Consider the following 24118-nt stretch of genomic DNA (forward strand, 5'->3'; position numbering starts at 1 on the left):
GGTTCCCCAGCTGACCAGTCAACATCCGGAAGATTAAAGTCCCCCCCTAGAACAAGGCATTCATTCTTAATAGTTTCAAGAAAATTGGCTAAATGAACTAGTGGTTCTACAGAAGGACCAGGAGGCCTATAAAATGACCCAAGAACAATTGCTTTCCCATTGAGTAGCCTTACTTTACAAAAAATCGATTCAGTTTCATTATCCGGAAATTCCATTTGCACGCTTGGGATACTATTGTGGACAAGAATAAACACCCCTCCACCACGCGCACAGCGGTCACGACGAAAACACTCGTACGTGTCCGGAAATACTTCAGTGCTTGCGACAGTTGGGTCAAGCCAAGATTCTGTTCCCAAAACAATGGTCGGTTGGATAGTACGAAGAAAAAAATGAAAATCATCAATTTTATTTTTGACACTGCGGCAGTTGACTAACAGAACGCTGACGGGGCACATCGCAGCATTAACAGTAATTTGTCATTGCTCCCGTGCAACGCCGGCTTTACCGTCCCATTGAAAGCGCCTGCTCCCCAAGTGAAGCGTATCAAACTTCAGAACTGGTTTCAAGCCTTCTTCGCTGTTTTGTTTGGCATACGCCCATAATTTCTTTCGCTTATCACGGACAGTACGGGAAAAGTCTTCAGATATAGCAACGCTCGATCCCTTGAGCTTGAATGCTTTTGCAAGCACGGCTTGGCGGTCTTTAAAAGAATTGAAACAAATAATGACGGGCCGATTTTTTCCTGCGCAGAATTTACCCAGCCTATGTGCACGTTCAATAGCTAACGAAGGCAATTCAAGCTTCGCAGTGCACAGACTTATTATGAGTTCCTCAGACTGGGCTGCCGTCTCATTGGCATTAGAATCTGCCAAGCCATAAAAAAGCAAATTATTGCGCCTCCCACGATTTTCCAAGTCGTCCAATTTTTTAATCATGCCTGCCAAAGCATCATGATCTTGTCGCTGCTGATCTTCAACGTGAGCCAAGGTTTTTTCAATTGTGTCGATCTTTGCTAGCTTAGTTTCCAACGAAAGAAGGCGAGCTTTAACGTCAGTAACGTCTGCGGTCAGCTGCGATAACTTGGAAAGTATTGCACTTTGACCCTTTAACAGTTCGTGGATTTGTTCAGCAGTTGACGGACCTGGGTTACACTCAATATCTCCGCCACAAAGCAGCAAAATAAGTAGATAAAATGCCGGGCTACGAAAAAGTGAAAAGTGCCGCTTGACATGCACACGATTCGACACCACAGAACCGCGTCGCCGACAGGAAAAAGTAAGATAAAGCATTTGGGGTGGAACCGGCAAAATGAAGCGCGACGCTTTCAAAGAGTAAAAAGAGCCAACCTGCGTGAGCAGTAGAAAGCTGGTAAGGGTCACCGCCATCTCGCCGGTTCCACGCCCCATCGTCACAGTGCTGCTGCGCTGGTTTTGTAGTTGACACTTGACAGCGTCAACGCCCTCTTGGCAATGTTGCCAGCTCGGAAACGGAAAATGTTCAAATTCGTCACCAGCTGGACACTGTTGTAGGTTGAAGGCCTCGAACAAATCTGTCGATGACGAAGAACCGCTGTCGAACAATTCCTGGCATACGCCGTCGAAAGGTAATCCGTGAGAAAGGACCGCCGGGGAAAAGTTCGCCGTAAACACCTGCGTGAGCAGTAGAAAGCTGGTAAGGGTCACCGCCATCTCGCCGGTTCCACGCCCCATCGTCACAGTGCTGCTGCGCTGGTTTTGTAGTTGACACTTGACAGCGTCAACGCCCTCTTGGCAATGTTGCCAGCTCGGAAACGGAAAATGTTCAAATTCGTCACCAGCTGGACACTGTTGTAGGTTGAAGGCTTCGAACAAATCTGTCGAAGACGAAGAACCGCTGTCGAACAATTCCTGGCATACGCCGTCGAAAGGTAATCCGTGAGAAAGGACCGCCGGGGAAAAGTTCGCCGTAAACACCAGAGTACACAACGTCCGGCAGCGCTAAGACAGCCTTCGAGAAAATCCGGCAGGACGACGTTGAGGGCGATCACCAAGCCAAGAGCTGAAAAAGGAAAGCATGGACCCGCCTTCGGACAACTCCGCGGAGACGTGTGCGGGTCATTGGGATGCACAGGTGTCCACTCTCACGCGACACCGGCGCGACAGTCGAGCGCACCTCGGGCCGCGCACGTGGTCGGGGCCCGGCGTCGGCGGCGCCAAAAGACGCGCCGCGTGCCGGTGCGCGCGCGCGCGTCCGGCACTTTCTCGCGGCGAGAAAGGGTGCCCGTTTTCCGTCCGCCCCCTCGTCGGCAGAAGATGCACGGCAGCAGCTCATTGGCGGAGGAACGCATGCGCAGGAATTCCAGCTCCTTCTTTGATAGTGACATGAACGGTTGGCTAGCACAAGCATTGCCAAACGTTGCGCAGGAAATTGGTTTATGTATTACAAAAAGTTTCTTGCCTGAAGACATTCGAAGTCTTGCTTGAAGATGTTCGAAGCCTGTTCGGCAGTTGTCTGCCGTCCTACGGACATGCAACTAGGATTATAATTCTTCGAGCAGAATGGCTACGCAAGGTGCGGATATACCGGACCAACCTAAGTGTGCAGATGCATGTTACATTTGAACCATACACGGCAAAACTTCAACCTCAGAAACACGTGCATATGGTGGACCAAGTCACAGAAGGATTGTGGCAACTTCAGCTTAGACATCTGTGAGACTGTGTGAAAAAGGACCACCAGACACCTACTTGCAAGGTTCACGTTGACGATGGAATTCACCTTCCTGAAGAAATCCGGAAAGTTCTTGCACACGGACCGAAATTCGCCATACAAATCAAGAGGACCAGGCCAGAGCAGCTTTCCCTAGTGCGTCAAGTCTCCTGGCTAGCACCGGAGGATGAAGCTGGCAGAGTGATCTCCGAAAGCGTCGACCCTCTAAAACGCTTTGAGCCTCAACCTTCAAGGGTATCTGTACGTCGCGTAGCTTTGTATTTAGTAGGTAATTCGTTATGTGTACTGCCTGCCAACAAGGAGGGTGGGTTTGTAGTCATGACTCGTGGGTCTTTATTTCAAAGGCTAACGAAGCCATCTCAGGCATGTTTAGGCAACATAAATGTGTCTCATTAGCTGATTCCAAGCAGAAGCCTTTGAAATGTGCAAAAACTTGAATCTGAATAAGGTTGTAAATGGCATTGAGAAGAACAGCGGGAAGTATTTAGATGTATTTTGTAGCGCGAAAAAGATGCACAAAAGTAATGTCCCCTTCTGGGTAATCGTGTCTGAGAAAGGGACCTGGCAGAAGGAAATGGCCGCATACCTGCTGAAAACACTAAATCTTCGCGACATTAATGACCCCTTTCTTTATCAAGAGTTCAGACCAAGCTTTAGAATTGATTAAAGTGCACTCTGACAAGGCGCTGAACATATTCTCCACTTACATAAAAGTCGCTTATTACATTATTCCCCAATCTGAGCTGTTAACCTGCGTTGAAGAAAGCATTGACAAATTTGGTGTAGTGTGGTTTTGCAATGAAGCCGCAACTTCTGTTCAGAGTTTTTTAGCATTACTTAAGCAATACCTGACCTCAACGTTTATCCAGTGTAATGTTCTGTTTATACAGAAGCAAGGCGTATGTATCGGGTCTTGTTTGGCACCCGTCCTCAGCAACCTGTATCTTGCAAAAATAGACAGTCTTGGCAGAGATGCTCAAGGGAACCTCAGTCTACAGAGCATTCCGATATGTTCATATTTCCTTTGGTTTCTTGACTGCACTTCTCATTGTTTTCAAGAAGAATGTGAAAGTGTTACAAGCACAATTTGTGAATGTCTTGGTCCCCTTCATGTGACCGAAATGCCAATAGATAGGAGTATCGACTTTCTCGATCTACAATTTGTGTTGCCTGATGACCACATCTGCTGGTGTTACCAACCTAGAGCTAATAAGCCTCTTTTATCGTACAGTTCTGCTCATTCCAGGCTTATTAAAAGGGGCATAGTGAAAATGTGTTTAAACCATGCACTAAAGGAGTTGTGCCTTCATATAATTTCTTCCACTTTTCAACAACAGGTAGTGCAGTTGAGTGAGGATGGTTTTCCAAACAATTTGATTGTGTCAATTGCTGAAGCACTGCTCAGAGCAATGCAGTCATGAGAGGCCGGTTTTCTGACGTCATCCACTGCAAAGTCTGTTGAAGAGAAAAATGTTGCCGTAATTCCTTACATCCACCGCATATTGCATAACCTAAAGAAGATACGACTACGTGGAAAGGTTAACATTATATTCACAGCTACAAACAAGCTTACCAGCTTGTGTGCAAAAACAAGACCATAGCGTAAAACAAAGGACGCATGCACTAAGCAGCACAGAAAAAGGTACGGTAAAGAATAATTGCTTGAATAGCGGTCAAAATCGTCGTCATCAGCCTGGTTACGCCCACTGCAGGGCAAAGGCCTCTCCCATACCTCTCCAACTACCCCGGTCATGTACTAATTGTGGCCATGTTGTCCCTGCAAACTTCTTAATCTCATCCGCCCACCTAACTTTCTGCCACCCCCTGCTACGCTTCCCTTCCCTTGGAATCCAGTCCGTAACCCTTAATGACCATCAGTTATCTTCCCTCCTCATTACATGACCTGGCCATGCCCATTTCTTTTTCTTGATTTCAACTAAGATGTCATTAACTCGCATTTGTTCCCTCACTCCATCTGCTCTTTTCTTATCCCTTAACGTTACACCCATCATTATTCTTTCCATAGCCCGTTGCGTCATCCTCAATTTAAGTAGAACCCTTTTCGTAAGTCTCCAGGTTTCTGCCCCGTACGTGAGTACTGGTAAGACACAGCTGTTATACACTCTTCTCTTGAGGGATAATGGCAACCTGCTGTTCATGATCTGAGAATGCCTGCCAGACGCACCCCAGCCCACTCTTATTCTTCTGATTATTTCAGTCTCATGATCCGGATCCACAGTCACTACCTGTCCTAAGTAGATGTATTCCCTTACTACTTCCAGTGCCTCGCTACCTATCGTAAACTGCTGTTCTCTTCCGAGACTGTTAAACATTATTTAGTTTTCTGCAGATTTATTTTTAGACCCACCCTTCTGCTTTGCCTCTCCAGGTCAGTGAGCATGCATTGCAGTTGATCCCCTGAGTTTAATGTACTAAGCAAGGCAATATCATCAGTGAATCGCAATTTACTAAGGTATTCTCCATTAACTCTTATCCCCAATTCTTCCCAATCCAGGTCTCTGAATAGCATTGGAGAGATTGTATCTCCCTGCCTGATGCCTTTCTTTATGGAGGACTACGGTGGCTGTGGTGCCGCTATAGATATCTTTCAGTATTTTTACATACGGCTCGTCTACACCCTGATTCCGTAATGCCTCCATGACTGCTGAGATTTCGACTGAATTAAACGCTTTCTCGTAATCAGTGAAAGCTATATATAAGAGTTGGTTATATTCCGAACATTTCTCTATCACTTGATTGATGGCGTGAATATGGTCTGTTGTTGAGTAGCCTTTGCGGAATCCTGCCCGGTCATTTGGTTGACGGAAGTCTAAGGTGTTCCTAATTCTATTCGCAATTACCTTAGTAAATACTTTGTAGGCAACGGACAGTAAGCTGATCGGTCTATAATTTTTCAAGTCTTTGGCATCCCCTTTCTTATGGATTAGGATTATGTTAGCGTCCTTTCATGATTCCGGTACGCTCGAGGTCATGAGGCATTGCGTGTACAGGGTGGCCAGTTTTTCTAGAACAATCTGTCCACCATCCTTCAACAAATCTGCTGTCACCAGATCCTCCCCAGCTGCCTTTCCCCTTTGGATAGCTCCCAAAGCTATCTCTACTTCTTCCGGTGTCACATGTGGGATTCCACATTCTTCTAGACTATTCTTTCTTTCATTATCGCCGTGGGTGCCACTGGTACTGTATAAATCTCTATAGAACTCCTCAGCCGCTTGAACGATCTCATCCACATCAGTAATGATATTGCCGGCTTTGTCTCTTAATGCATACATCTGATTCTTGCCTATTCCTAGTTTCTTCTTCACTGCTTTTAGGCTTCCTCCATTCCTGAGAGCATGTTCAATTCTATCAGTATTATACTTCCTTACATTAGCTGTCTTATGCTTGTTGAATAATTTGGAACGTTGTGCCAGTTCTATTCTAGCTGTAGGGTTAGAGGCTTTCATACATTGGCGTTTCTTGATCAGATCTTTCATCTCCTGCGGTAGCTTACTGGCATCCTGCCTAACGGAGTTACCACCAAATTCTATTGCACACGCTTTAATGATGCCCATAAGTTTGTTGTTCATATCTTTAACACTAAGGTCGTCTTCCTGAGTTAAAGGCCGAATACCTGTTCTGTAGCTTGATCCAGAATTCCTCTATTTTCCCTCTTACCGCTAACTCGTTGATCAGCTTCTTATGTACCAGTTTCTTTCGTTCCCTCTTCAAGTCTAGGCTGAATCGAGTTCTTACCATCCTATGGTCACTGCAGCGCATCTTGCCGAGCACGTCCACATCTTGTATGATGTGGACGAGCTGGTCAAAATGCCAGACGCTAAAAAATTCAACCATTCATGTCAAGTAGCATAAGATCTTGATGTCACTTTTCATTTATTTATTTATTTATATATTTTGCTTGCTGTTAGTTGTCCCCCTGGTACGTAGATGGCGACGGTTGCAACGAGCCACCATTTTCTTGACATGTGGACTTCTATGGAAGCTTCGCTACCAGTTTACATATACCTTGCTGGGCCCTGATTTTGGATAGAATAGATTTCGGATAAAGTGGACCTTTTAGAGCACTTCCAGGCACCCGTTTCAGCGTTGAGCATTGGTCTTGGCATCAACCTCAGTCTCTGCATAACCGGAAGAATGAATGAGCGGAGCGCAGCGAAGGATGAAAGACGGCGATAGTCAAGAGAGCGCGAGGAGAAAAGCGGGGGAGGAGCATATGGCAAAAAGGTGAGGGGGAAAGCAGAGTGCCATCGAGATGTGCTTTACGATGGCGACCCGCTAAGAGATGGTGCCATAGTAGCATGCGCTGACACCTAGCCGCCGATGATGTCATTACTAAGCCTTTGCGTGAGCATGTCCACCGATACCACATATGGAAACAGAGCGCTTTATCCGGAGCTTTCTCCTTCTTCTACAATGTGTGTCATAACTCAGTTGCAGCTTTGGGACATAAAGCAAAGGGTAGACCCACTGCGCATGCACTACTTCGCCTGTGGCACTGCCTCGAGAGAATGCATTCCACGTGAGCCACGTATTCCTGTGTTCTCGTGCTTTCTTTCTGCACAGCAAGCAACTGGTGGGATTCTAAACACCTCAAGAGCTGCGCTCAAATGTCGCTTTGTCAAGCATCATAATGGTCAGTGAAATTTTTCACTGGATTATTACAGTCCGTTGTGACAAGCATCGGCTGTATAAAAAAAGTAAAGGGCTGATTTTACCTACTTCATTATTCAGGTTTAACTATATATGAAGTAGTTATTCTGTTGAAAGAGTCGCTGATAGAAAAATTAACTGCTCTGCAAAATGCATGGAATGAAACTTTTATGGCAGCACTACTTACGTAGCTACATCAGCACTGCCTGCTAAGTATGAAACGGAGTGTATATGGCGCTTCATTCCAAAAAGGTGCATTTTTTCAAACTGTGCAGTCATTGACTACTTTGGTTGCATGGTGGTGACCCTCAAAGGCGACCCTCGCAGTTGGGTGTTAATTGTCATTCGATATGTTACCTGTTTTCTTTTGTCTTCCTCCTTGGCCGACGTCAATGTTGAGCTGATAGTTGGGCTAAGATGTTCCACTTACTTATTGAGTATCAGCAGACGATGGCAGCCAAAATTGTTTTAGAACGGTGGAGATGTGGTTGTGTAGTCTGTACGTTGAGCTGCCAGTGCCTGCATACGTTCTTTCAAGGCAGTGAAAACGAGTGTTTATTTTGTTCTTTTGTCCATGCAGGCTGGGCCAGTGCGTGCAGTGCCACAGCCAGCCGTTTACAACCGATACGATCAAGAGCGTTTTAGGGGCAAAGAAGGTGGGTGGCACGCCAATGCTTGAACGTGGCCTTTTTTGCACTTTCTTGTTAGAATGTAATGCAAAGGGTAGCTACATCCTATAAGAGGCAGATTTCTCTACCTGTCTTGTTGAGTTCCACTGGTAACCATTGCCCACATGTGAAATGGCAGACAAGTAAGCACAACTAAAATTGTAGTCTCTGGAGCAACCATGACTGCAGTAGCCACTCTTTACAGTCTTCAAATTATAATTAGGGGTGTGCAAATCTCGAATATTACTGAATTGAATATTCAATATACATATTCGATACGGAGACCTGCGCATTGCCACAGGTTGCATATGCCACAGAACCCCTTGTGCTTGATGTTGCCCAAGCGAGCGTTTCACTTCGTTTTCGGCACGAAAAGAGCGCTGAGCATGCCGGGGATTGGCCACCCTGGCGGAAGCAGTAGAGGACTTTGTCACTGTGAACACTCCCCGACATAGGCCTGATGTGTGATCGCACACACAGCACCCGAACACCGCAATTCACACAATGGTGCTGTGTCGGTACAAGGTTCTTCCAGGTGGACAGGGCCGATCGAATTAATAAAGTGATGCGGACAGAGGGAATGGCAACTGTAGTGGATCCTATTCCGCCGCCGCCGCCGTGAGCGTCTGCACAACGAGCGGATGTTTATGTTCGCGGCGCCGGCCTCCTCGGCGTGGAAGGCACGTACAATAAAGGCTCAGTTTCACCGCCGCTCGGCTGCTCGCCGGTCGCTCTCAAAGTTTGTTCTCTTCTCTCTGCGCGCTTCTGTCTATAGCGGACGTATTTCGCGCCCCTATAGCTTGGTGACCCGGACGTAGCAAGCTTACGCAATGGAAGACGAAATGAACACTACAGTAGTCAGCAACGACGCCCCCTCAGCCCCAATCAACAGCGCCAGGCGGCATCCCTGCCCCCAGCGCTGCCATGGACGCCATTTCCAATGCCCAGCTGCGGTTGCTGCCGCTTTGGCCGAAGAATCCCGCCGTGTGGTTCACGCAAGTAGAAGCCCTCTTCGATCTGCGGCGCATCACATCGCAACGTGTGATGTACCTGCATGTCGTCTCAGCACTTTCCTCCGAGGTAGGTGATGAGTTCGACGACGTCATGAGAGCCCCACATCCGGCTGCGCCCCACGACCATTTCAAGGCCATAGTGCTCACACGCAAAACCGTGTCCGAGAGGAGCCGTTTGCAGCAACTCCTCAACGCGGAAGAACTCGGCGATCGCCGACCGTCGCAGCTATTACATCGGATGCGACAGCTACTCGGTGACCGTACCCAAGACTCCGAGAGTCCACTATTGCGCGAGCTGTTTCTGCAACGCTTGCCTCAAACACTTGTCGTGGTTTTGGCAGCCGCGGATGATATGCCTCTTGACAAACTGGCAGAGCTCGCGGACTGCGTGAACGACTACTCCGGCGCAAGCTCCGTGGTGTCCTCAACCACTGTCACATCAGTCCTCGAAACCCGGCAATCTCGCCTCGAGGAGAAAATTGATGTGCTGATGGACACCATGGCAACAATGCAGATGGACACGCCTCGTCGCTTTCCACTGGCTAGGGGTGGCTCACGTTCGCGTTCGCGTTCCCGCCCAAGACACACTTCTGACGGCTTCTGCTGGTACCACACCAGGTTCGGCGCCAGCACTGCAAAATGTCGACAGCCTTGTCGCTGGCAGGGAAACATGGAAGCCAGTCACTAATGGCGGCGCGTGACTCAACTGCTATGGGAAGCCGCATATTCTACATCACAGACAGGATCGCAGGCCATCGCTTTCTTGTGGACACTGGTGCAGAGGTAAGCGTCATTCCTGCCTCTCGCCAGGACCGACACCGTTGTCCGAGGAGTGCGCCTTTGCAAGCTGTAAATACATCCTCAATCGCAACATATGGCCAACGCTCCCTCACCATTGACCTGGGCCTGCGTCGCTTATTTCGGTGGATTTTCATCCTCGCCGACGTGCGCTTCGCCATACTATGTGCGGACTTTCTTACCCATTTTGGTTTGAACATGAATCTCCGCTCCCGTCAACTTGTGGACTGTACGACCAGCCTCTCCGTGCAAGGTATCCTCGCACCGCTGTCCGCCTCTACGCAACCAGCCCCGCATTCGCCATCATCAGAATTCGCCTTTATCCTCAGTGAATTTCCTGAACTTACCAAACCTACCAATTTGGAACTTCCAGTGCGGCACACTGTGACGCACCACATCGTCACCACGGGTCCTCCAGCGTCCTGCAAGCCACGACGTCTTGCTGGAGACCGCCTCGCCACAGCTCGCAGAGAATTTGATCACATGCTGCAGTTAGGCATAATCCGCCCATCGTCAAGCAGCTGGTCATCTGCCCTGCACATGGTGCCTAAGCGTGACCCCGGAGATTGGCGCCCTTGTGGAGACTATCGTGCATTGAATGCCCGCACCGCTCCCGACCGGTACCCGCTCCCGCACATTTACGACTTTGCTACCACTCTTGCGGGAACAACCATATTTAGCAAGATTGACCTAGTCAAGGCATATCATCAAATTCCTGTGGAACCAGCGGACATACCGAAGACTGCCATCACAACACCTTTTGGCCTATTCGAGTACGTCCGCATGCCTTTCGGGTTACGTAATGCAGGCCAAACTTTCCAACGCTTCATCAATGAAGTCATACGCGGTCTGCACTTCGTCATCGCCTATCTTGATGATCTGCTGGTGGCAAGTTCTTCACCAGAGCAGCACGTTGACCATCTGCGGTTGCTGTTTTCGCGGCTGCAGGAACATGGCTTAACTATCAACACAGCCAAATGTGTTCTTGGTGTTGACAACGTCGAATTTCTTGGACACCTTGTCACACCTGAAGGAATCAAGCCATTGGACAGGAAGGTTGAAGCTCTGCGGGATTTTCCACGTCCAACGTCGCTTCGCAAGCTCCGCCAATTTCTCGGGCTTCTGAACTTCCATCGTCGGTTCCTGCCGAATATAGCGCGCATCATTCTACCTCTGACCGATATGCTGAAGGCTCGAAAGGTAACATCTGCGATCTTGGAGTGGACATCCGAAGCAGACGCCGCCTTCCAAGAAGCCAAGAATGCCCTGGCACAAGCCACCCTCCTAGTGCATCCCCTAACTGACGCGCCCATGCGGCTCATCACCGACGCCTCCTCCAGTGCCGTTGGTGCAGTTTTACAACAATTCCAGCAGAATCTGTGGTGTCCACTCGGTTTCTTTTCGCAGAAGATGAAGCCGGCTGAAACTCGATACAGCACTTTCGACCGCGAACTCCTCGCTGTCTACCTTGGCATTCGCCACTTTCGCCACCTTCTCGAAGGTACCGTGTTCCACGTACTGATGGATCATAAGCCACTCACATTCGCTTTCCGCGGAAACCACAGCACACACACGTCCCGGCAAATTCGGCACCTGCATTTTATTTCCGAATTCACGACCGACCTACGGTACATCGAGGGACCCGTGAATGCGGCTGCCGATGTCCTGTCACGTGTCTACGCGCTTTCCACTGCTGCTGTGGATTTTGACATCATCGCAGAGGCACAACATTCTGACAACGAGCTGCGTGACCTGCTTGCAGGGTCCACATCTCTCTCGTTTGCTGAGGTGCCAGTGCCGTTCTCCTCCGGTACGATCATCTGCGACATGTCAACAGGCTGTGGCCGTCCATTTGTGCCTTCCTCGCAACGTCGTCAACTTTTTGGCAAGCTACACGACTCGAGCCATCCTGGTGTTCGCGCCACTCAGCGCCTCATCACCTCCCGTTATGTCTGGCCCGACATCAATGCAGACGTCCGCCGCTGGACTCGAGAATGACAACGCTGCCAACGTGCAAAAACGACCCGCCACACCAAGTCACCACTTCAACCCTTCCGTCTGCCCGACTCTCGCTTTGACCACGTTCACATCGACATTGTTGGTCCGCTGCCTTCATCGCGTGGTAAACGATACATCCTCACCTGCGTTGCCCGCTACACGCGCTGGGCCGAAGTGTTTCCCGTACACGATATTACGGCGCCAACCGTGGCGTCTGTTTTCGTGGCCAGTTGGATATCTCGTTTTGGCTGCCCCAGTGTGGTAACAACCGACCGCGGACGACAGTTTGAAAGTGAGCTCTTCGGAGCGTTAACGAGCATCCTCGGTATCCGCCACATCCACACAACTGCATACCATCCGTCAGCAAATGGAATGGTGGAAAGGCTTCACCGCCAGTTGAAAGCCGCCCTCATCGCCCGCGACGCTCGAACTTCATGGGTCGACGACCTGCCGCTAGTTCTACTAGGTATTCGGTCGGCCATAAAAGAGGACCTCGGGTGTACTACTGCCGAAATGGTCTACGGGACGACACTACGTCTACCCGGTGAATTCTTCGCACCACCTGCAGTCCCCAACCTCTCGCCTCCTGCCTACGTTGAGCAACTTCGGTCGCTCTTTGAGCGCTTGAGACCAACAACACCTCGACAGCCCTCCACTTTACTCCACTTTGCTTACGTTTTCGTAAGCAAAGACCTAGCTGCCTCAACTCACGTTTTCGTGTGCCGCGAAGGCATCCGACCCGCCCTCACTGCACCGTACGACGGCCTGTTCGAAGTACTACAGCGCGGAGAAAAGACTTTTACTGTTTCTGTGAACGGCCGTGAAAACGTGATTTCAATCGACCGTGTGAAGCCTGCGTACATGGCAAATTTGTGCGTTCCTCTTGCACTCCCCACTCATTCCCCGCCCGATTCTCTCCCATCCGTACCCTGCCCCGTGAGTAAACACGTGTCCTGGGCATCCGCGCGACAGCAGCGACCTTTGTATCTACGGGGGGGAGCCCTGTAGTGGATCCGATTCCACCGCCGCCGCCGTGAGCGTCTGCACAACGAACGGATGTTTATGTTTGCGGCGCCGGTCTCCTCCGCGTGGAAGGCATGTACAATAAAGGCTCAGTTTCACCGCCGCTCGGCTGCTCGCCGGTTGCTCTCAAAGTTCGTTCTCTTCTCTCTGCGCACGTCTGTCTATAGCGGACGCATTTCGCGCCCCTATAGCAACAATAACAGCGCATATTTCGTGAAAGGCGAAAGCATGTAGGAAGGTTGGGCCAGTTAGCTGCTGATAGGCACGCAGATCGTGTTGAATATGGGCGACGAACTTCATGCTGCTTCAACAGGTTGCATACGTGATCTCGGGACTGAACACAGTGGATAAACTACCCGTATGAACATATTAGCGACAATCGTTCTGCAGCGGCTTGCGGCCCATTACCACATCAGCCAGCTGCGAAAATGCAGTGAACACTGCCTAGGCTGTTAGGCCTAATTGACACGGTTTCCTTGAGCATCCACGATAAAAGCTATGATTTGGTGCTAAATCGACTTGGATGTATTCGCAGCATTCACACAACACTCAGAAAGCCGACTAACTGCCTTACAAACGAAAGCGAGTGTACGAAAGTAGTTCTTGGCGACCATCTTTGCAACACACCGTATGGCGACCTCTTGTTCCTGACGCCGCTCATAATGGACATCGGTGTCTTGTAGTATTCTTTAAAACTGATGGTAGCGCTAAAAAGGATGAACTCATGGTGAAAAGGCGACACACTTGTAGTAGCTTCAAGCAACTCATCTCGACTAACTTTGGATTTACACAGCGGGTGCAAAATTGTCATACCCGGTTGCATGCGTCTGCATGGATGGTGGATGAATGAAGGGGGAAGGAGGGGGAGGGGGGGTGTCGCACGAACTTTTAGATTCGTGCCAACCTGACCATGAAACTGCGAGGATGACGTTTGTTCTTCACCAGTGGCACTGCTACACGCAGAGCAGGGATCGAGTCATGTGTTGTACACCCATTTCGGCTGTTGTGCAGATTGATATTACGGTAAGCCGCCTGCTGGATAGTTATGCCAGCTTTCCTGTATTTTGAAGAAAAACTGGAAAGCAAAACTTTTTATGCGATAAATAAAAGACAGCCACAAAACTCAGGTCCACTGAAAACTGTGTTTTGTGTAAACTGAGAACCTCGTTGGTATTCAGTACAGATGTATGTCACTAATCCATCCGTTTTAGAGGGGAAAAAACGCAATTGATGCTGTTCGACAGACACTCCCTTGATTAAAAAAAAAACATTTTCCAGACTTCGTTCACTAGAACTGAGCAGTGATCAGCGCTGGCACACTCATTTCGGGTTCCCTTAAATTAGAATGGACTTTACTGTATATCTTGAGTTCTATGTAACTAAGTTACTGTTAGCTTGCTATATACTTGTTACAAAATTCTAGGAGACTCCTGAGCATGTGCAGCGCCATGTTTTCTTGCCCAAAATTTGTAAGCATTAAATTTTGTGAAAGCTTTTCCGATATTCAATATACGGCTTTCTTGATTCAAATCGAACGTCAACTACAGTCTACACTCGTTATAATGGACCATATTTCAGCCTTAGTTTCAGCCTTCTACCTATTTTATTAATGCAACGAAGTTCACTTTTAACGGACTATGCTACAACAGACTATTGGCTACAGCAGACGAAATTAATGGCAATATTTTTTTAATCGGGTGTATAAAACGGACTTCGGCCGGGTCGACAAGTACTGACAACTGACTTCCGAGGGTCAGCTGATGATCACGGCTCAATATTGCATGCGCGAGGGAGGAAGGCAGAGCAGAAACGTGCCGTCTTCTGCAAGAGAGAGCAGGTCATACTCCGGTGGTTGCTGCTTACGGCATGACCGCAGTATCTTGAAAGTATCTGCGATGGGGAAAAAGTGCATCCATGCGTTGGTGCTGAATCTTCAGAGCGATCTGCATCCACATGTGCCTCGTCTTCAAAACGATCTGCGATATGGTCAAAGTGCACCCAGTGCCGGTAGCTTCGTACGTGCTGTGCTTTCGACGTGTAGTTCGCATTGAAGCGAGAGACAGCACGAAGGTCAATTCGCTTGCTGCTGCTGTGCGCTTGCTTAATTCGCTATCGCAATGGATGCTTCACCTTTCGGGTGAAACTGCGACTTTTTTGTTTTGTTTTTTTGCTTTGGACCTTCGCCACTCACTCTGCACTGAAGTTGTTAGACACCGTGATGAAAGCATTGGAAGTGAGGTGTTTCGGATATTACGGACTTCAGATAAAGCGGTTGTTTTTTGTCAGATTATCAGGGCCCATTGTAACAAGAGTTCACTATATTTGGCATTCTCACACCCCTAGTTATAATTTATGCTTTGACCACTTCATCTGTAAAATTAGAACGTCTGACCTTAAATTTACAAGAAAGAGGAGAAAAGGAAGATAGTGCATTTTGTAAGAAAGATGCTGTCATTTGACCTCCCTCTTTGATGCGTCCACAACGTGTGCACAATTTCCAACTTCGCCCAGTGGGATAGGATGAAGGAAAGGGTTATACAGACTGGTAAATTGGAATAAGTTTCTTTCATTTAGGTAGTTAATTTTGCTCTTTTATATGGAAAGCTTCAGTGCTTCTTGTATGAGTGAAAAAAAAAAAGACTGTTTTTGCTTTGTGTAGCATACTGAAGGAGCAGTGTTTGGGGCACACATGCACAGATGTGTATTGGATTTATTTCTGGTTGTACCAGAATTTGTCATGTTCCCACTTTGTCGAGGACTGCAGTTGCATGATTGGCATGTGGGGAAGAGGGCTGTCGCATAGGCAATATATAGGGTATTTATAGATATTTGGCTTGAGAGTTTACAAGAAACTATCTACAGAGCCAACTTTGCACTGAAACAAATTCCTGAACTTATGCTGCTGCCAAACAAAAAAACCTATTCAACATGTACGCCATCTTACATGCCATGGAGAAATAGATGCCACATATATGTTGCCCATACATATAAAAAAATCATTTTCAGTGGGCATTCATAGCTCTGAAATTGGGTTGATAGTTCAGCACAAGCACTGCGCAAGCCTGTGTGCTGAGGTTTGTTGCCCTGAGGTTTATTCCGAGCTTTCCCCTTGTTCCACAGTGTGTGTCATAGCTCACTTTCAGCTTTGGGACATGAAACACAGTCACTGAATCCACCATCCTCATCCTGAATTTTTCATAATGGTCTGTTTGTGTGCGCATGCTGCAGAGACGGAGGGCTTCAAAATCGACACAATGGGCACGTACCACGGCATGAACCTCAAGTCAGTGACTGAGGGCAGCCAGCCCAAGCGGCCCATCCCCGTGGCCACCCCGACACCCGTGGCCCCTGCCGCTGCCCCCATCACCACAGCTGCACCTGTGCCTCGGCCAGTGCTTAAGAGAGGTAAGCAAGGTGTTCTTGGACCATTTTGTGTACGAAGGAACAGACGTGAACATAGAAGCATCTTGTAAGGCTCTCGAAGCAATCATAAAAAGTAGTGTTGAGCATGTGGCAAAAGCCCTGTGCATTGCATTTGTCGGCAGATTGCTTGATGTCAAATTGGCTGCCTTCGAACTGAAGGCAGTGCTAGCATGTGAAGTGGCTGGATTCTGTCTGACCACATAGATAACATGAAATGTATTGAATGAAGCATGTAGTTTGGTCTGTTTTTCTTTGCTCCATGGTCTCATAGTGCTAGAGGCATGAGAAAACTCCATTACATGAAGTTATTAGGTGTTTTTTTTTTTGGAGAAAAGAGCAGTTCTTAGCAACTCAATGATTGAAGACTTTTCAAATAATGCTTTGCAAGAGAAAAATCCTGTGTGATGTTTGAGTCCTCATCTGGGGGGGCAGTGTCATGAACTTGTGCACAGGGCTTTTTAATGCACATGTGATTCAGCTGCTGACTTATTAAGCTGTACAGTGCTCACGGAATGAAACGCGTCAATTTAGGGCTAAGTAATGCGCATACTTTCATTTCAACTGGCTGCAGTTCGTGTGACATCGACGTGATTCTGGCGCATACACTTACATCGGAGTCATCGTCACCTTCGGTGACCAAATTCCTAGGGACATGACATGGTGCTCTCGCGTACTTTGCACATATGTAGGGTTCTACCAAATGCTCCGCGTCCTATTTCATTCTGTGAGCACTGTACATCTGCACTCCTTGATTGTAAAATGCAGCAGAAAGTTTTGTCAGTTAATGTGTTGGTACATTAATATTCTGTGGGGGATATCAGTGCTACTGGCTCTTTGGCACCACACTTTGGCAGCAAGATACAGCCCATTGCAGAAAAGCAAAGACCAGCCCTGCAAAGTGATGCCTACACATGGTCGGCATTGATACTGATGTTCTCGCATGAATACATGGAGGTGCTGTTTATGGAGTGCTTCAATTTGCCCTTTGAAAAAGCACCCTGCTATGATTGTTCTGTAGACCTGGTAAAAGTGCTAACAGTTCGCTTTTCATTAAGCAAAAAGTAGCTAGGCCATTGCCACATGTGGTCATCATTGGGATGAGGCAATGAATGCTCTTGCTACATGCTGAAAATGTTGGAACATGCTGAATTTCTTTGGGTAGTGTGAAACAAACACATCTTCTTGGTCAGCCTCCTGTTGAACTTTGCCTCAGTGGCTTTGCAGAGCCTTGACAGGAGTCGTTGGTGATACAGTGAGACCTCGTCAATACGTAGCTGACAGGATAAGTGATACAGTGAAAACTTGTTAATACATAATTAGCAGCCTAAGTAGCATACTCTGACTGACTTTTGTGGGCTCACATTCTAAAATGAATAAAGGAATGAATAAAACAATACCAATTTAAGGGTTAGTACTTAGAAATGTGCTTATGTGATGTTTATGCATGTGCAAATGGGGCAAAAAATTTGCAGCATTCTGCAGTGTCAGACAGACAGTGGCAAAACGGTGCATTGTGTGGTGCAGCATGCTATTAGTGACGCTGCAAGTTGAATGGCTCTTTAGCTTGTAAATGACAAAAAAGTGAACATGGTTCACACTAAGCGGTTTGTGTACTACTGGCCAGCATGTTTTAACTTTTAAGTGGTTGGTGAATATGTTAAGTTCAGTGGCAGCTGAGTTGAGGGACTTGTCGCAACTACCGTATTTATTTGATTACGCTCAAACCTCGTTATAACAAAGTTGAAAGCATTATCAGGGTGTCTACCAACCAGGAATTCTCAGGGATCTTGAGTAGTCTGGAAAAACTCAGGGAGAACTCAGGGAATTTGTGCCTCTATCAGGGAAAATTAGCTGTAATATTGTTACGGTTAATATTAAACCAGCTTTATTCAAGGGACGAGATGGATGGTAAAGTCAAGATGGCGTCCTGAGGCTGCACCAGCTCACTTCTTCTTCCTCTTCTCCTCGCCCGGCTCATGCCGTAGCAATCCCCGGTTGCCAGACGAAGCCCGCTGGGCAAGTCCAAATCACTCGGAAAGCGTAGGGTGAAACCGCTTAAGACGGGCAACATGTACTAACTGGGTCCGGCTAGACCGACGACCAGTTGACGTCAAGCGTGCCACTACGTACGTCAAGTCACTCAAGCGATCTACAATGACGAATGGGCCCGTGTACTGGGGTAAAAACTTTTCGCATAAGCCACGTTTACGTTGCGGAGTCCACAACCACACAAAGTCTCCTTTGGCGTACGAGACAGACAGGTGTCGGCTGTCATAGCGCTCTTTCGATCGGTCTTGCGATGCCACAGTACGAAGACGAGCGATACGCCGGGCTTCTTCGGCAAGACAAAGCGTCTTGGCAACAGAGTACTCGCTGTGAAAGTCAAACGGTAGTATAGTGTCAATGCAGCTTAGCGGTGAACGGGCGTAAAGGACATAAAAAGGACTGTAATCGGTCGTCTCATGCTTTGCAGTATTATACGCATAGGTGATGAAGGGGAGTACGTCATCCCAGTCCTTGTGATCGGGAGATACGTACATGGCCAGCATGTTAGTTAGAGTTCTGTTCGTACGTTCTACAAGCCCATTTGTCTGAGGGTGATAAGGCGTTGAATGACGGAACTGCGAACTGCAGAGACGAAGCAGTTCTTCTACGACGTCCGCAACGAACTGACGACCGCGATTGCTAATGATCACACGGGGGGGACCATGTCGAAGAATAATGAATCGAAGCAAAAACGTTGCAACGGACGCAGCTGTTGAAGATGGCACGGCCGCCGTTTCCGCGTAACGGGTCAGATGGTCGACACATACGATCACCCATCGGTTGTCGTTAGATGATCGGGGAAATGGGCCCAGAAGATCGATACCCACTTGTTCAAATGGCAGGCGAGGTGGCGGCAGAGGTTGGAGAAGACCTGGCGGAGCGGTCGTAGGGCGCTTGTAGCGTTGACATTGTTCGTAACTGGCGACGTAGTGCTTGACCGTGTCCCGCATTCTGGGCCAGTAAAAACGCTCCTGTGTCCGGTTCAAAGTTCTTATGAATCCTAGATGGCCAGAGGTCACATCGTTGTGCATGGCTCTCAGTATGTCCGTTCGCAGACTCTGCGGCACCACCAGAAGGAAGCGTGCGCCTTTAACCGAATAATTGGTCTTGTAAAGCAGGCCGTCACGGACACAAAATCGACCGGTGGCTCCAGGACGCGATGCGGCTACAAATATAGGTTCCAAACCAATATCATTTTCCTGCTCTGCTTTGAAAGTCATCGAGTCTGGGAATGTAGAAGAAATGGGAGCAAAACAGTCATCAAAATTGTCTTCGTCACACTCCGTCGTCGTCAGAGGAAGGCAGGAGAGACAGTCCGCATCTGCGTGGCGACGCCCGGACTTGTAGGAAATAACGAAGTCGTACTCCTGCAGTCGAAGAGCCCAACGTGCCAGTCGTCCACTCGGGTCACGGAGATTCACCAACCAGCACAACGCGTGGTGGTCAGTAATGATAGTGAACGGGCGTCCGTAGATATAAGGTCGAAATTTGTGGACAACGAAAACAGCTGCCAAGCATTCTTGCTCGGTCACAGTGTAATTGCGTTCCACCTTAGTCAAAGAGCGACTAGCATAAGCCACAACGTGTTCAGCTCCTTGATGACGTTGCACAAGTACGGCACCGATGCCGATGCCACTGGCATCAGCGTGCACTTCCGTAGGTGCGGATGCATCGAAGTGACGCAATATGGGCCCTGATGTTAGTAGAAATTTTAGCTGACGGAACGCGTCGTCGCAAGCCGATGTCCAGTTGAAAGGGACGGCTTTTTGGAGAAGACATGTTAGAGGGTACACCACGTCGGCGAATCTTGGGACGAAGCGCCGAAAATACGAGCACAGGCCCAAGAAACTCCTCAACTCCCGCACTGACTTCGGTGCTTCGAAGGAGCTGACTGCCTCAATCTTCCGTGGATCTGGCCTCACACCGTTTTTGTCGACCAGATGCCCAAGTACTAACGTCTCGGTTTCTCCAAAACGACATTTCTTGGCATTTAGGATCAAGCCGGCTTGTTTGACACAATCCAGAACAAGCCACATCATCGAGGTAGCACAAACAAATTTCCCATTTAAGTCCTCGGAGGATAGTATCCATGAATTGTTCGAATGTTGCTGGCGCGTTACAAAGGCCGAACGGCATAACGTTAAATTCATAATGACCGCCTGGTGTCACGAAGGCCGTTTTCTCCTTATCGTCTGGGTGCATGGGTATCTGCCAATACCCTGATCGCAAATCCAGTGATGAAAAGTAGGCAGCGGAATGTAGACAGTCGATGACATCATCAATTCTAGGAAGCGGATACACATCCTTTTTGGTGACCGCATTCAGTTTCCTGTAATCAACGCAAAACCGCCACGATCCATCCTTCTTCTTTTTCTAAGATTACTGGTGCTGCCCGCGGACTAGAAGACTCTTGGACAACACTTTTCCGCAGCATGTCTTTCACCTGTTCAGCAATAACTGTCCTCTCTGCTGAAGAAACACGGTAAGGCTTTTGCCGAATGGGGTGCGCAGATCCGGTGTCAATTCTGTGGCGAGCACGAGAACGCGGGAGTGAAGCCTGCTTGTCGCCTTGTGTGAAATTGAACACAGAAAGATGTGCCCACAAAACTTGTGCGAGAGCGCGGCGCTCATGTGAGGGCAGTGCCTTGTTGATCATTCGTAGGATCTGCTCTTCAGAAATGCTTCTTTGGGGATCGCTAGTATGAGACTGCTCCTCCTCGCTTAGAACTGTAATGGAGCTGTAAGTAATCTCGTCAAATTCAGCAAGCTTCATATCACGCGGGAGAACGGCAGGGACGCAAGAACAATTGAAAGCCCACAAATTGGAGGCGCCATTCACTACTCTCACGACAGAGCGTGGTACAAGTACATCTTTCTTTGCGCAGCTCGACGTAAGTGGCTGGACTTGCGCGTCAAACGATAAAAGGTCGGCAGCAGCGAAATTGACAGGGATACGTGACAGCGACCAAGGCGGTAGCAGCAAATCATTCGAAACAACACAATAGTTTTTCACTGGTAAGGATGTGTCGGCAAGGGTGGCGAGAAGCGCGCTATTCAAAGTAATTTCGCCTGTGCCACAGTTAACGGATGCACCACAATCCTGAAGAAAGTCAATCCCGAGAATCACATCATGAGTGCATCGCGGTAGTACGAGAAATTCTGTTTTAAGATCTTCTCCTCCGAATAAAACACTTGCAACACAAATACCAAGGGGAACTAGGCACTCTCCGCTGACACCACGAAACGTCACACCATCATTCCACGGGAACATAGGTAACTTTCCTACCCAGCCTCTCTTTGAAAGTCACACTCATGACGAAAACGGTAGCACCACTGTCCACTAATGCCGTTGCAGGTATACTATCAATTAACACACGCACTTTGTTCTTCACCATCATAATAGGCAGAGGAGTATTTCGCAGATACACAGACTGTCCGGCGACCTTACCTCCATCGGCCGCGCCGGCTAGTTTCCCAACGGCGGTGGAGACGTAGCACGTCGCCGTGGTGACGGTGAACCGCGTTGGCGACTGGTTGGGGGCGTCAGGCTGCGGTCAGAAGCTGGCGAGCCACTCCTTCTACTATACTGACGGAAGGTATTCCGAGGTGGCACGCCTGTGGTGTTTGCAGGGTCTATTGGCCAACGGTCGTCATAACTATCACGTTCAAAATTAGGCCAAGTTGGTGGTGGGCCATATGTTGTTGTCTGTCCGCGCCGGCGACAAAAACGAGCAATGTGTCCTGAGGCGCCACAGCTGTAACATACAGGAGGTGCGCGACCGACGTTGTATGCCTCGGAGTCAACCCTGGGACGCTGCGAATAATAAACGCGATCTTCCGAATTGCGATTCGTGGGGGTAGCTCGACGAGTTCGTTGATCGTGCGTCATTTCGTCGGGAAAGGTACGTCGGTGCTGTCGCAGCTGATCAACTCGACAGTCTGCAACGCCTGGCATGGCAGATAATGCTGACACAGCAGATGCATGTTCTTGAGGTTGGTTGGAAGCGCAACCAAGCTGTTCGACATCCGCCCCTTTGGTGTGTCGTTCAAGTTCTTCACGGACAATTTGCCTTAAAGTTGCCGCAAGGTCAAATTAAAAGCTGTAGTTGTCGTTTTCGTCAACGCTTGCCACCGTGGTGACATTGGCTAGCCTGCCAAACTTTGGCGTGATACGGCGCAGCTTCAAGGCCTCAAATGTGCGGCAATGCTTGATGAGGTCGGCGACCGAGGCGAGACTCTCCTTTCCGATTAAATAATTGTAAACATCCTCGGCTATGCCTTTGAGAAGGTGTCCAACCTTGTCCTCTTCGGACATTCGAGGATTGACAGTCTTGCAAAGCTTCAGGATCGCCTCTGTGTACGTAGTACAGGTCTCACCTGGGACTTGAGCGCGCTGAAGCAATGTCTGCTCCGCCCGCTTCCATTTCGTGGTGGAATCGCCAAAGCACTCTGTGAGGTGAGTAACGAAGCTGTCCCACGTTGTGAACGTATCTTCATGGTTCTCGAACCACACTAGCGCCGTGTCTGTGAGGAAAAGAACCACATTGTCGAGCTGAGTCGTGGAGTTCCAGCCGTTGTACTTGCTCACACGCTTGTAGTGGGTGAGCCATTCCTCCACGTCCTCGCCGAATTTTCCAGAGAAAAGGCGGGGCTCCATCTGATGTATCCAGGCGCCGGTTGTTCGCACTGGAGCAGCCAGAGAAGGCTGTTCGTCGCTACTGTGGGACATCGGGATCTCAAGTGGTGTTGGAGGCAGTCGAGCGAGGCGTCGGCTCCGGCGTGGCACTCGCTGCAGCAGCTCCGTCGTCTTGGTCGAAGTACCCAGCACCTCCACCACAAAACTGTTACGGTTAATGTTAAACCGGCTTTATTCAAGGGACGAGATGGATGGTAAAGTCAAGATGGCGTCCTGAGGCTGCACCAGCTCACTTCTTCTTCCTCTTCTCCTCGCCCGGCTCATGCCGTAGCAATATTATTGAAAAGGTCGAAAGCCGTGGTAATGCTGGCTCGAGTAACAGACAGGAATCGTAATGAATCCTCTGTGATGTCCTGTCGTTGGCTGGAGGAGTTGCCAGTACACAGTCAACTATTGGCTTTCCGGATTCCTGATAATTTGAACAGCTTCGCGGCACCACCGCGCACCCCATAGAGTCAGTGTATCAGAACGTCTGAACATCTGAAATTTCTGACGCAAGAACTCTTCGCCGTCGGATTTTCCGGACGTTTTGCCGTTACCGCAGGTCCAAAATGGCATTAATCAAAGCCACCACCGCTGCCATTTGATTACCTTGCCGCCACAAACCGACGCTCTCGCATGCAGATCCGCTGGCAGCCATAGTCACCCCTGCGGCAACGCTAGACCTATAGCTGCTTTTACGTTCACTATGAAGCTTCTTGCCATTGGGTACCATGTTTTTTATTGAAAGAATTTGTTGCTGTCAGCAATGGCACGGACTTCGCCTTTGTTGTTCTCGCGATTGGCTTAGAAGCTTGGAAAGCATAGTGCATTGCATAATGCCAGTTCCCGAAAGTACAGAAATGTACTTGGTACAGAAATGTACTCCGTACAGAAATGTTACTTGGTGAAGCATACGCAAAAGTATTGTAGTGAAGCATAACAAGTGTGGGAAGGGGCTATTGCCACGAGACACAGTATGTATTCCTTAATTATACACGCGTGCACCCGGTATTTTCTGTCACAGTACGAGCACTGATATGCCTAATACGTGTACCGACAGGCCTTCATAGCGTTTTCGAGTGTACCTGTGG

General features: G+C 48.7%; 1 protein-coding gene across 1 annotated transcript in view; it reads left to right on the forward strand.

Annotated features, from left to right (window-relative positions):
- The window catches only part of LOC135918732 (parafibromin-like), a 232335-nt gene that overhangs the window by 100543 nt on the left and 107674 nt on the right, over nucleotides 1–24118 (forward strand). The window contains exons 9-10 of the mRNA XM_065452378.2: nucleotides 7961–8036; nucleotides 16109–16285. Coding sequence (XP_065308450.1) covers nucleotides 7961–8036; nucleotides 16109–16285 — 253 coding nt within the window. The remainder of the gene's footprint in view (nucleotides 1–7960; nucleotides 8037–16108; nucleotides 16286–24118) is intronic.

Source organism: Dermacentor albipictus, unplaced genomic scaffold (genome assembly GCF_038994185.2).
Source record: "Dermacentor albipictus isolate Rhodes 1998 colony unplaced genomic scaffold, USDA_Dalb.pri_finalv2 scaffold_21, whole genome shotgun sequence".
Lineage (NCBI taxonomy): Eukaryota > Metazoa > Arthropoda > Arachnida > Ixodida > Ixodidae > Dermacentor > Dermacentor albipictus.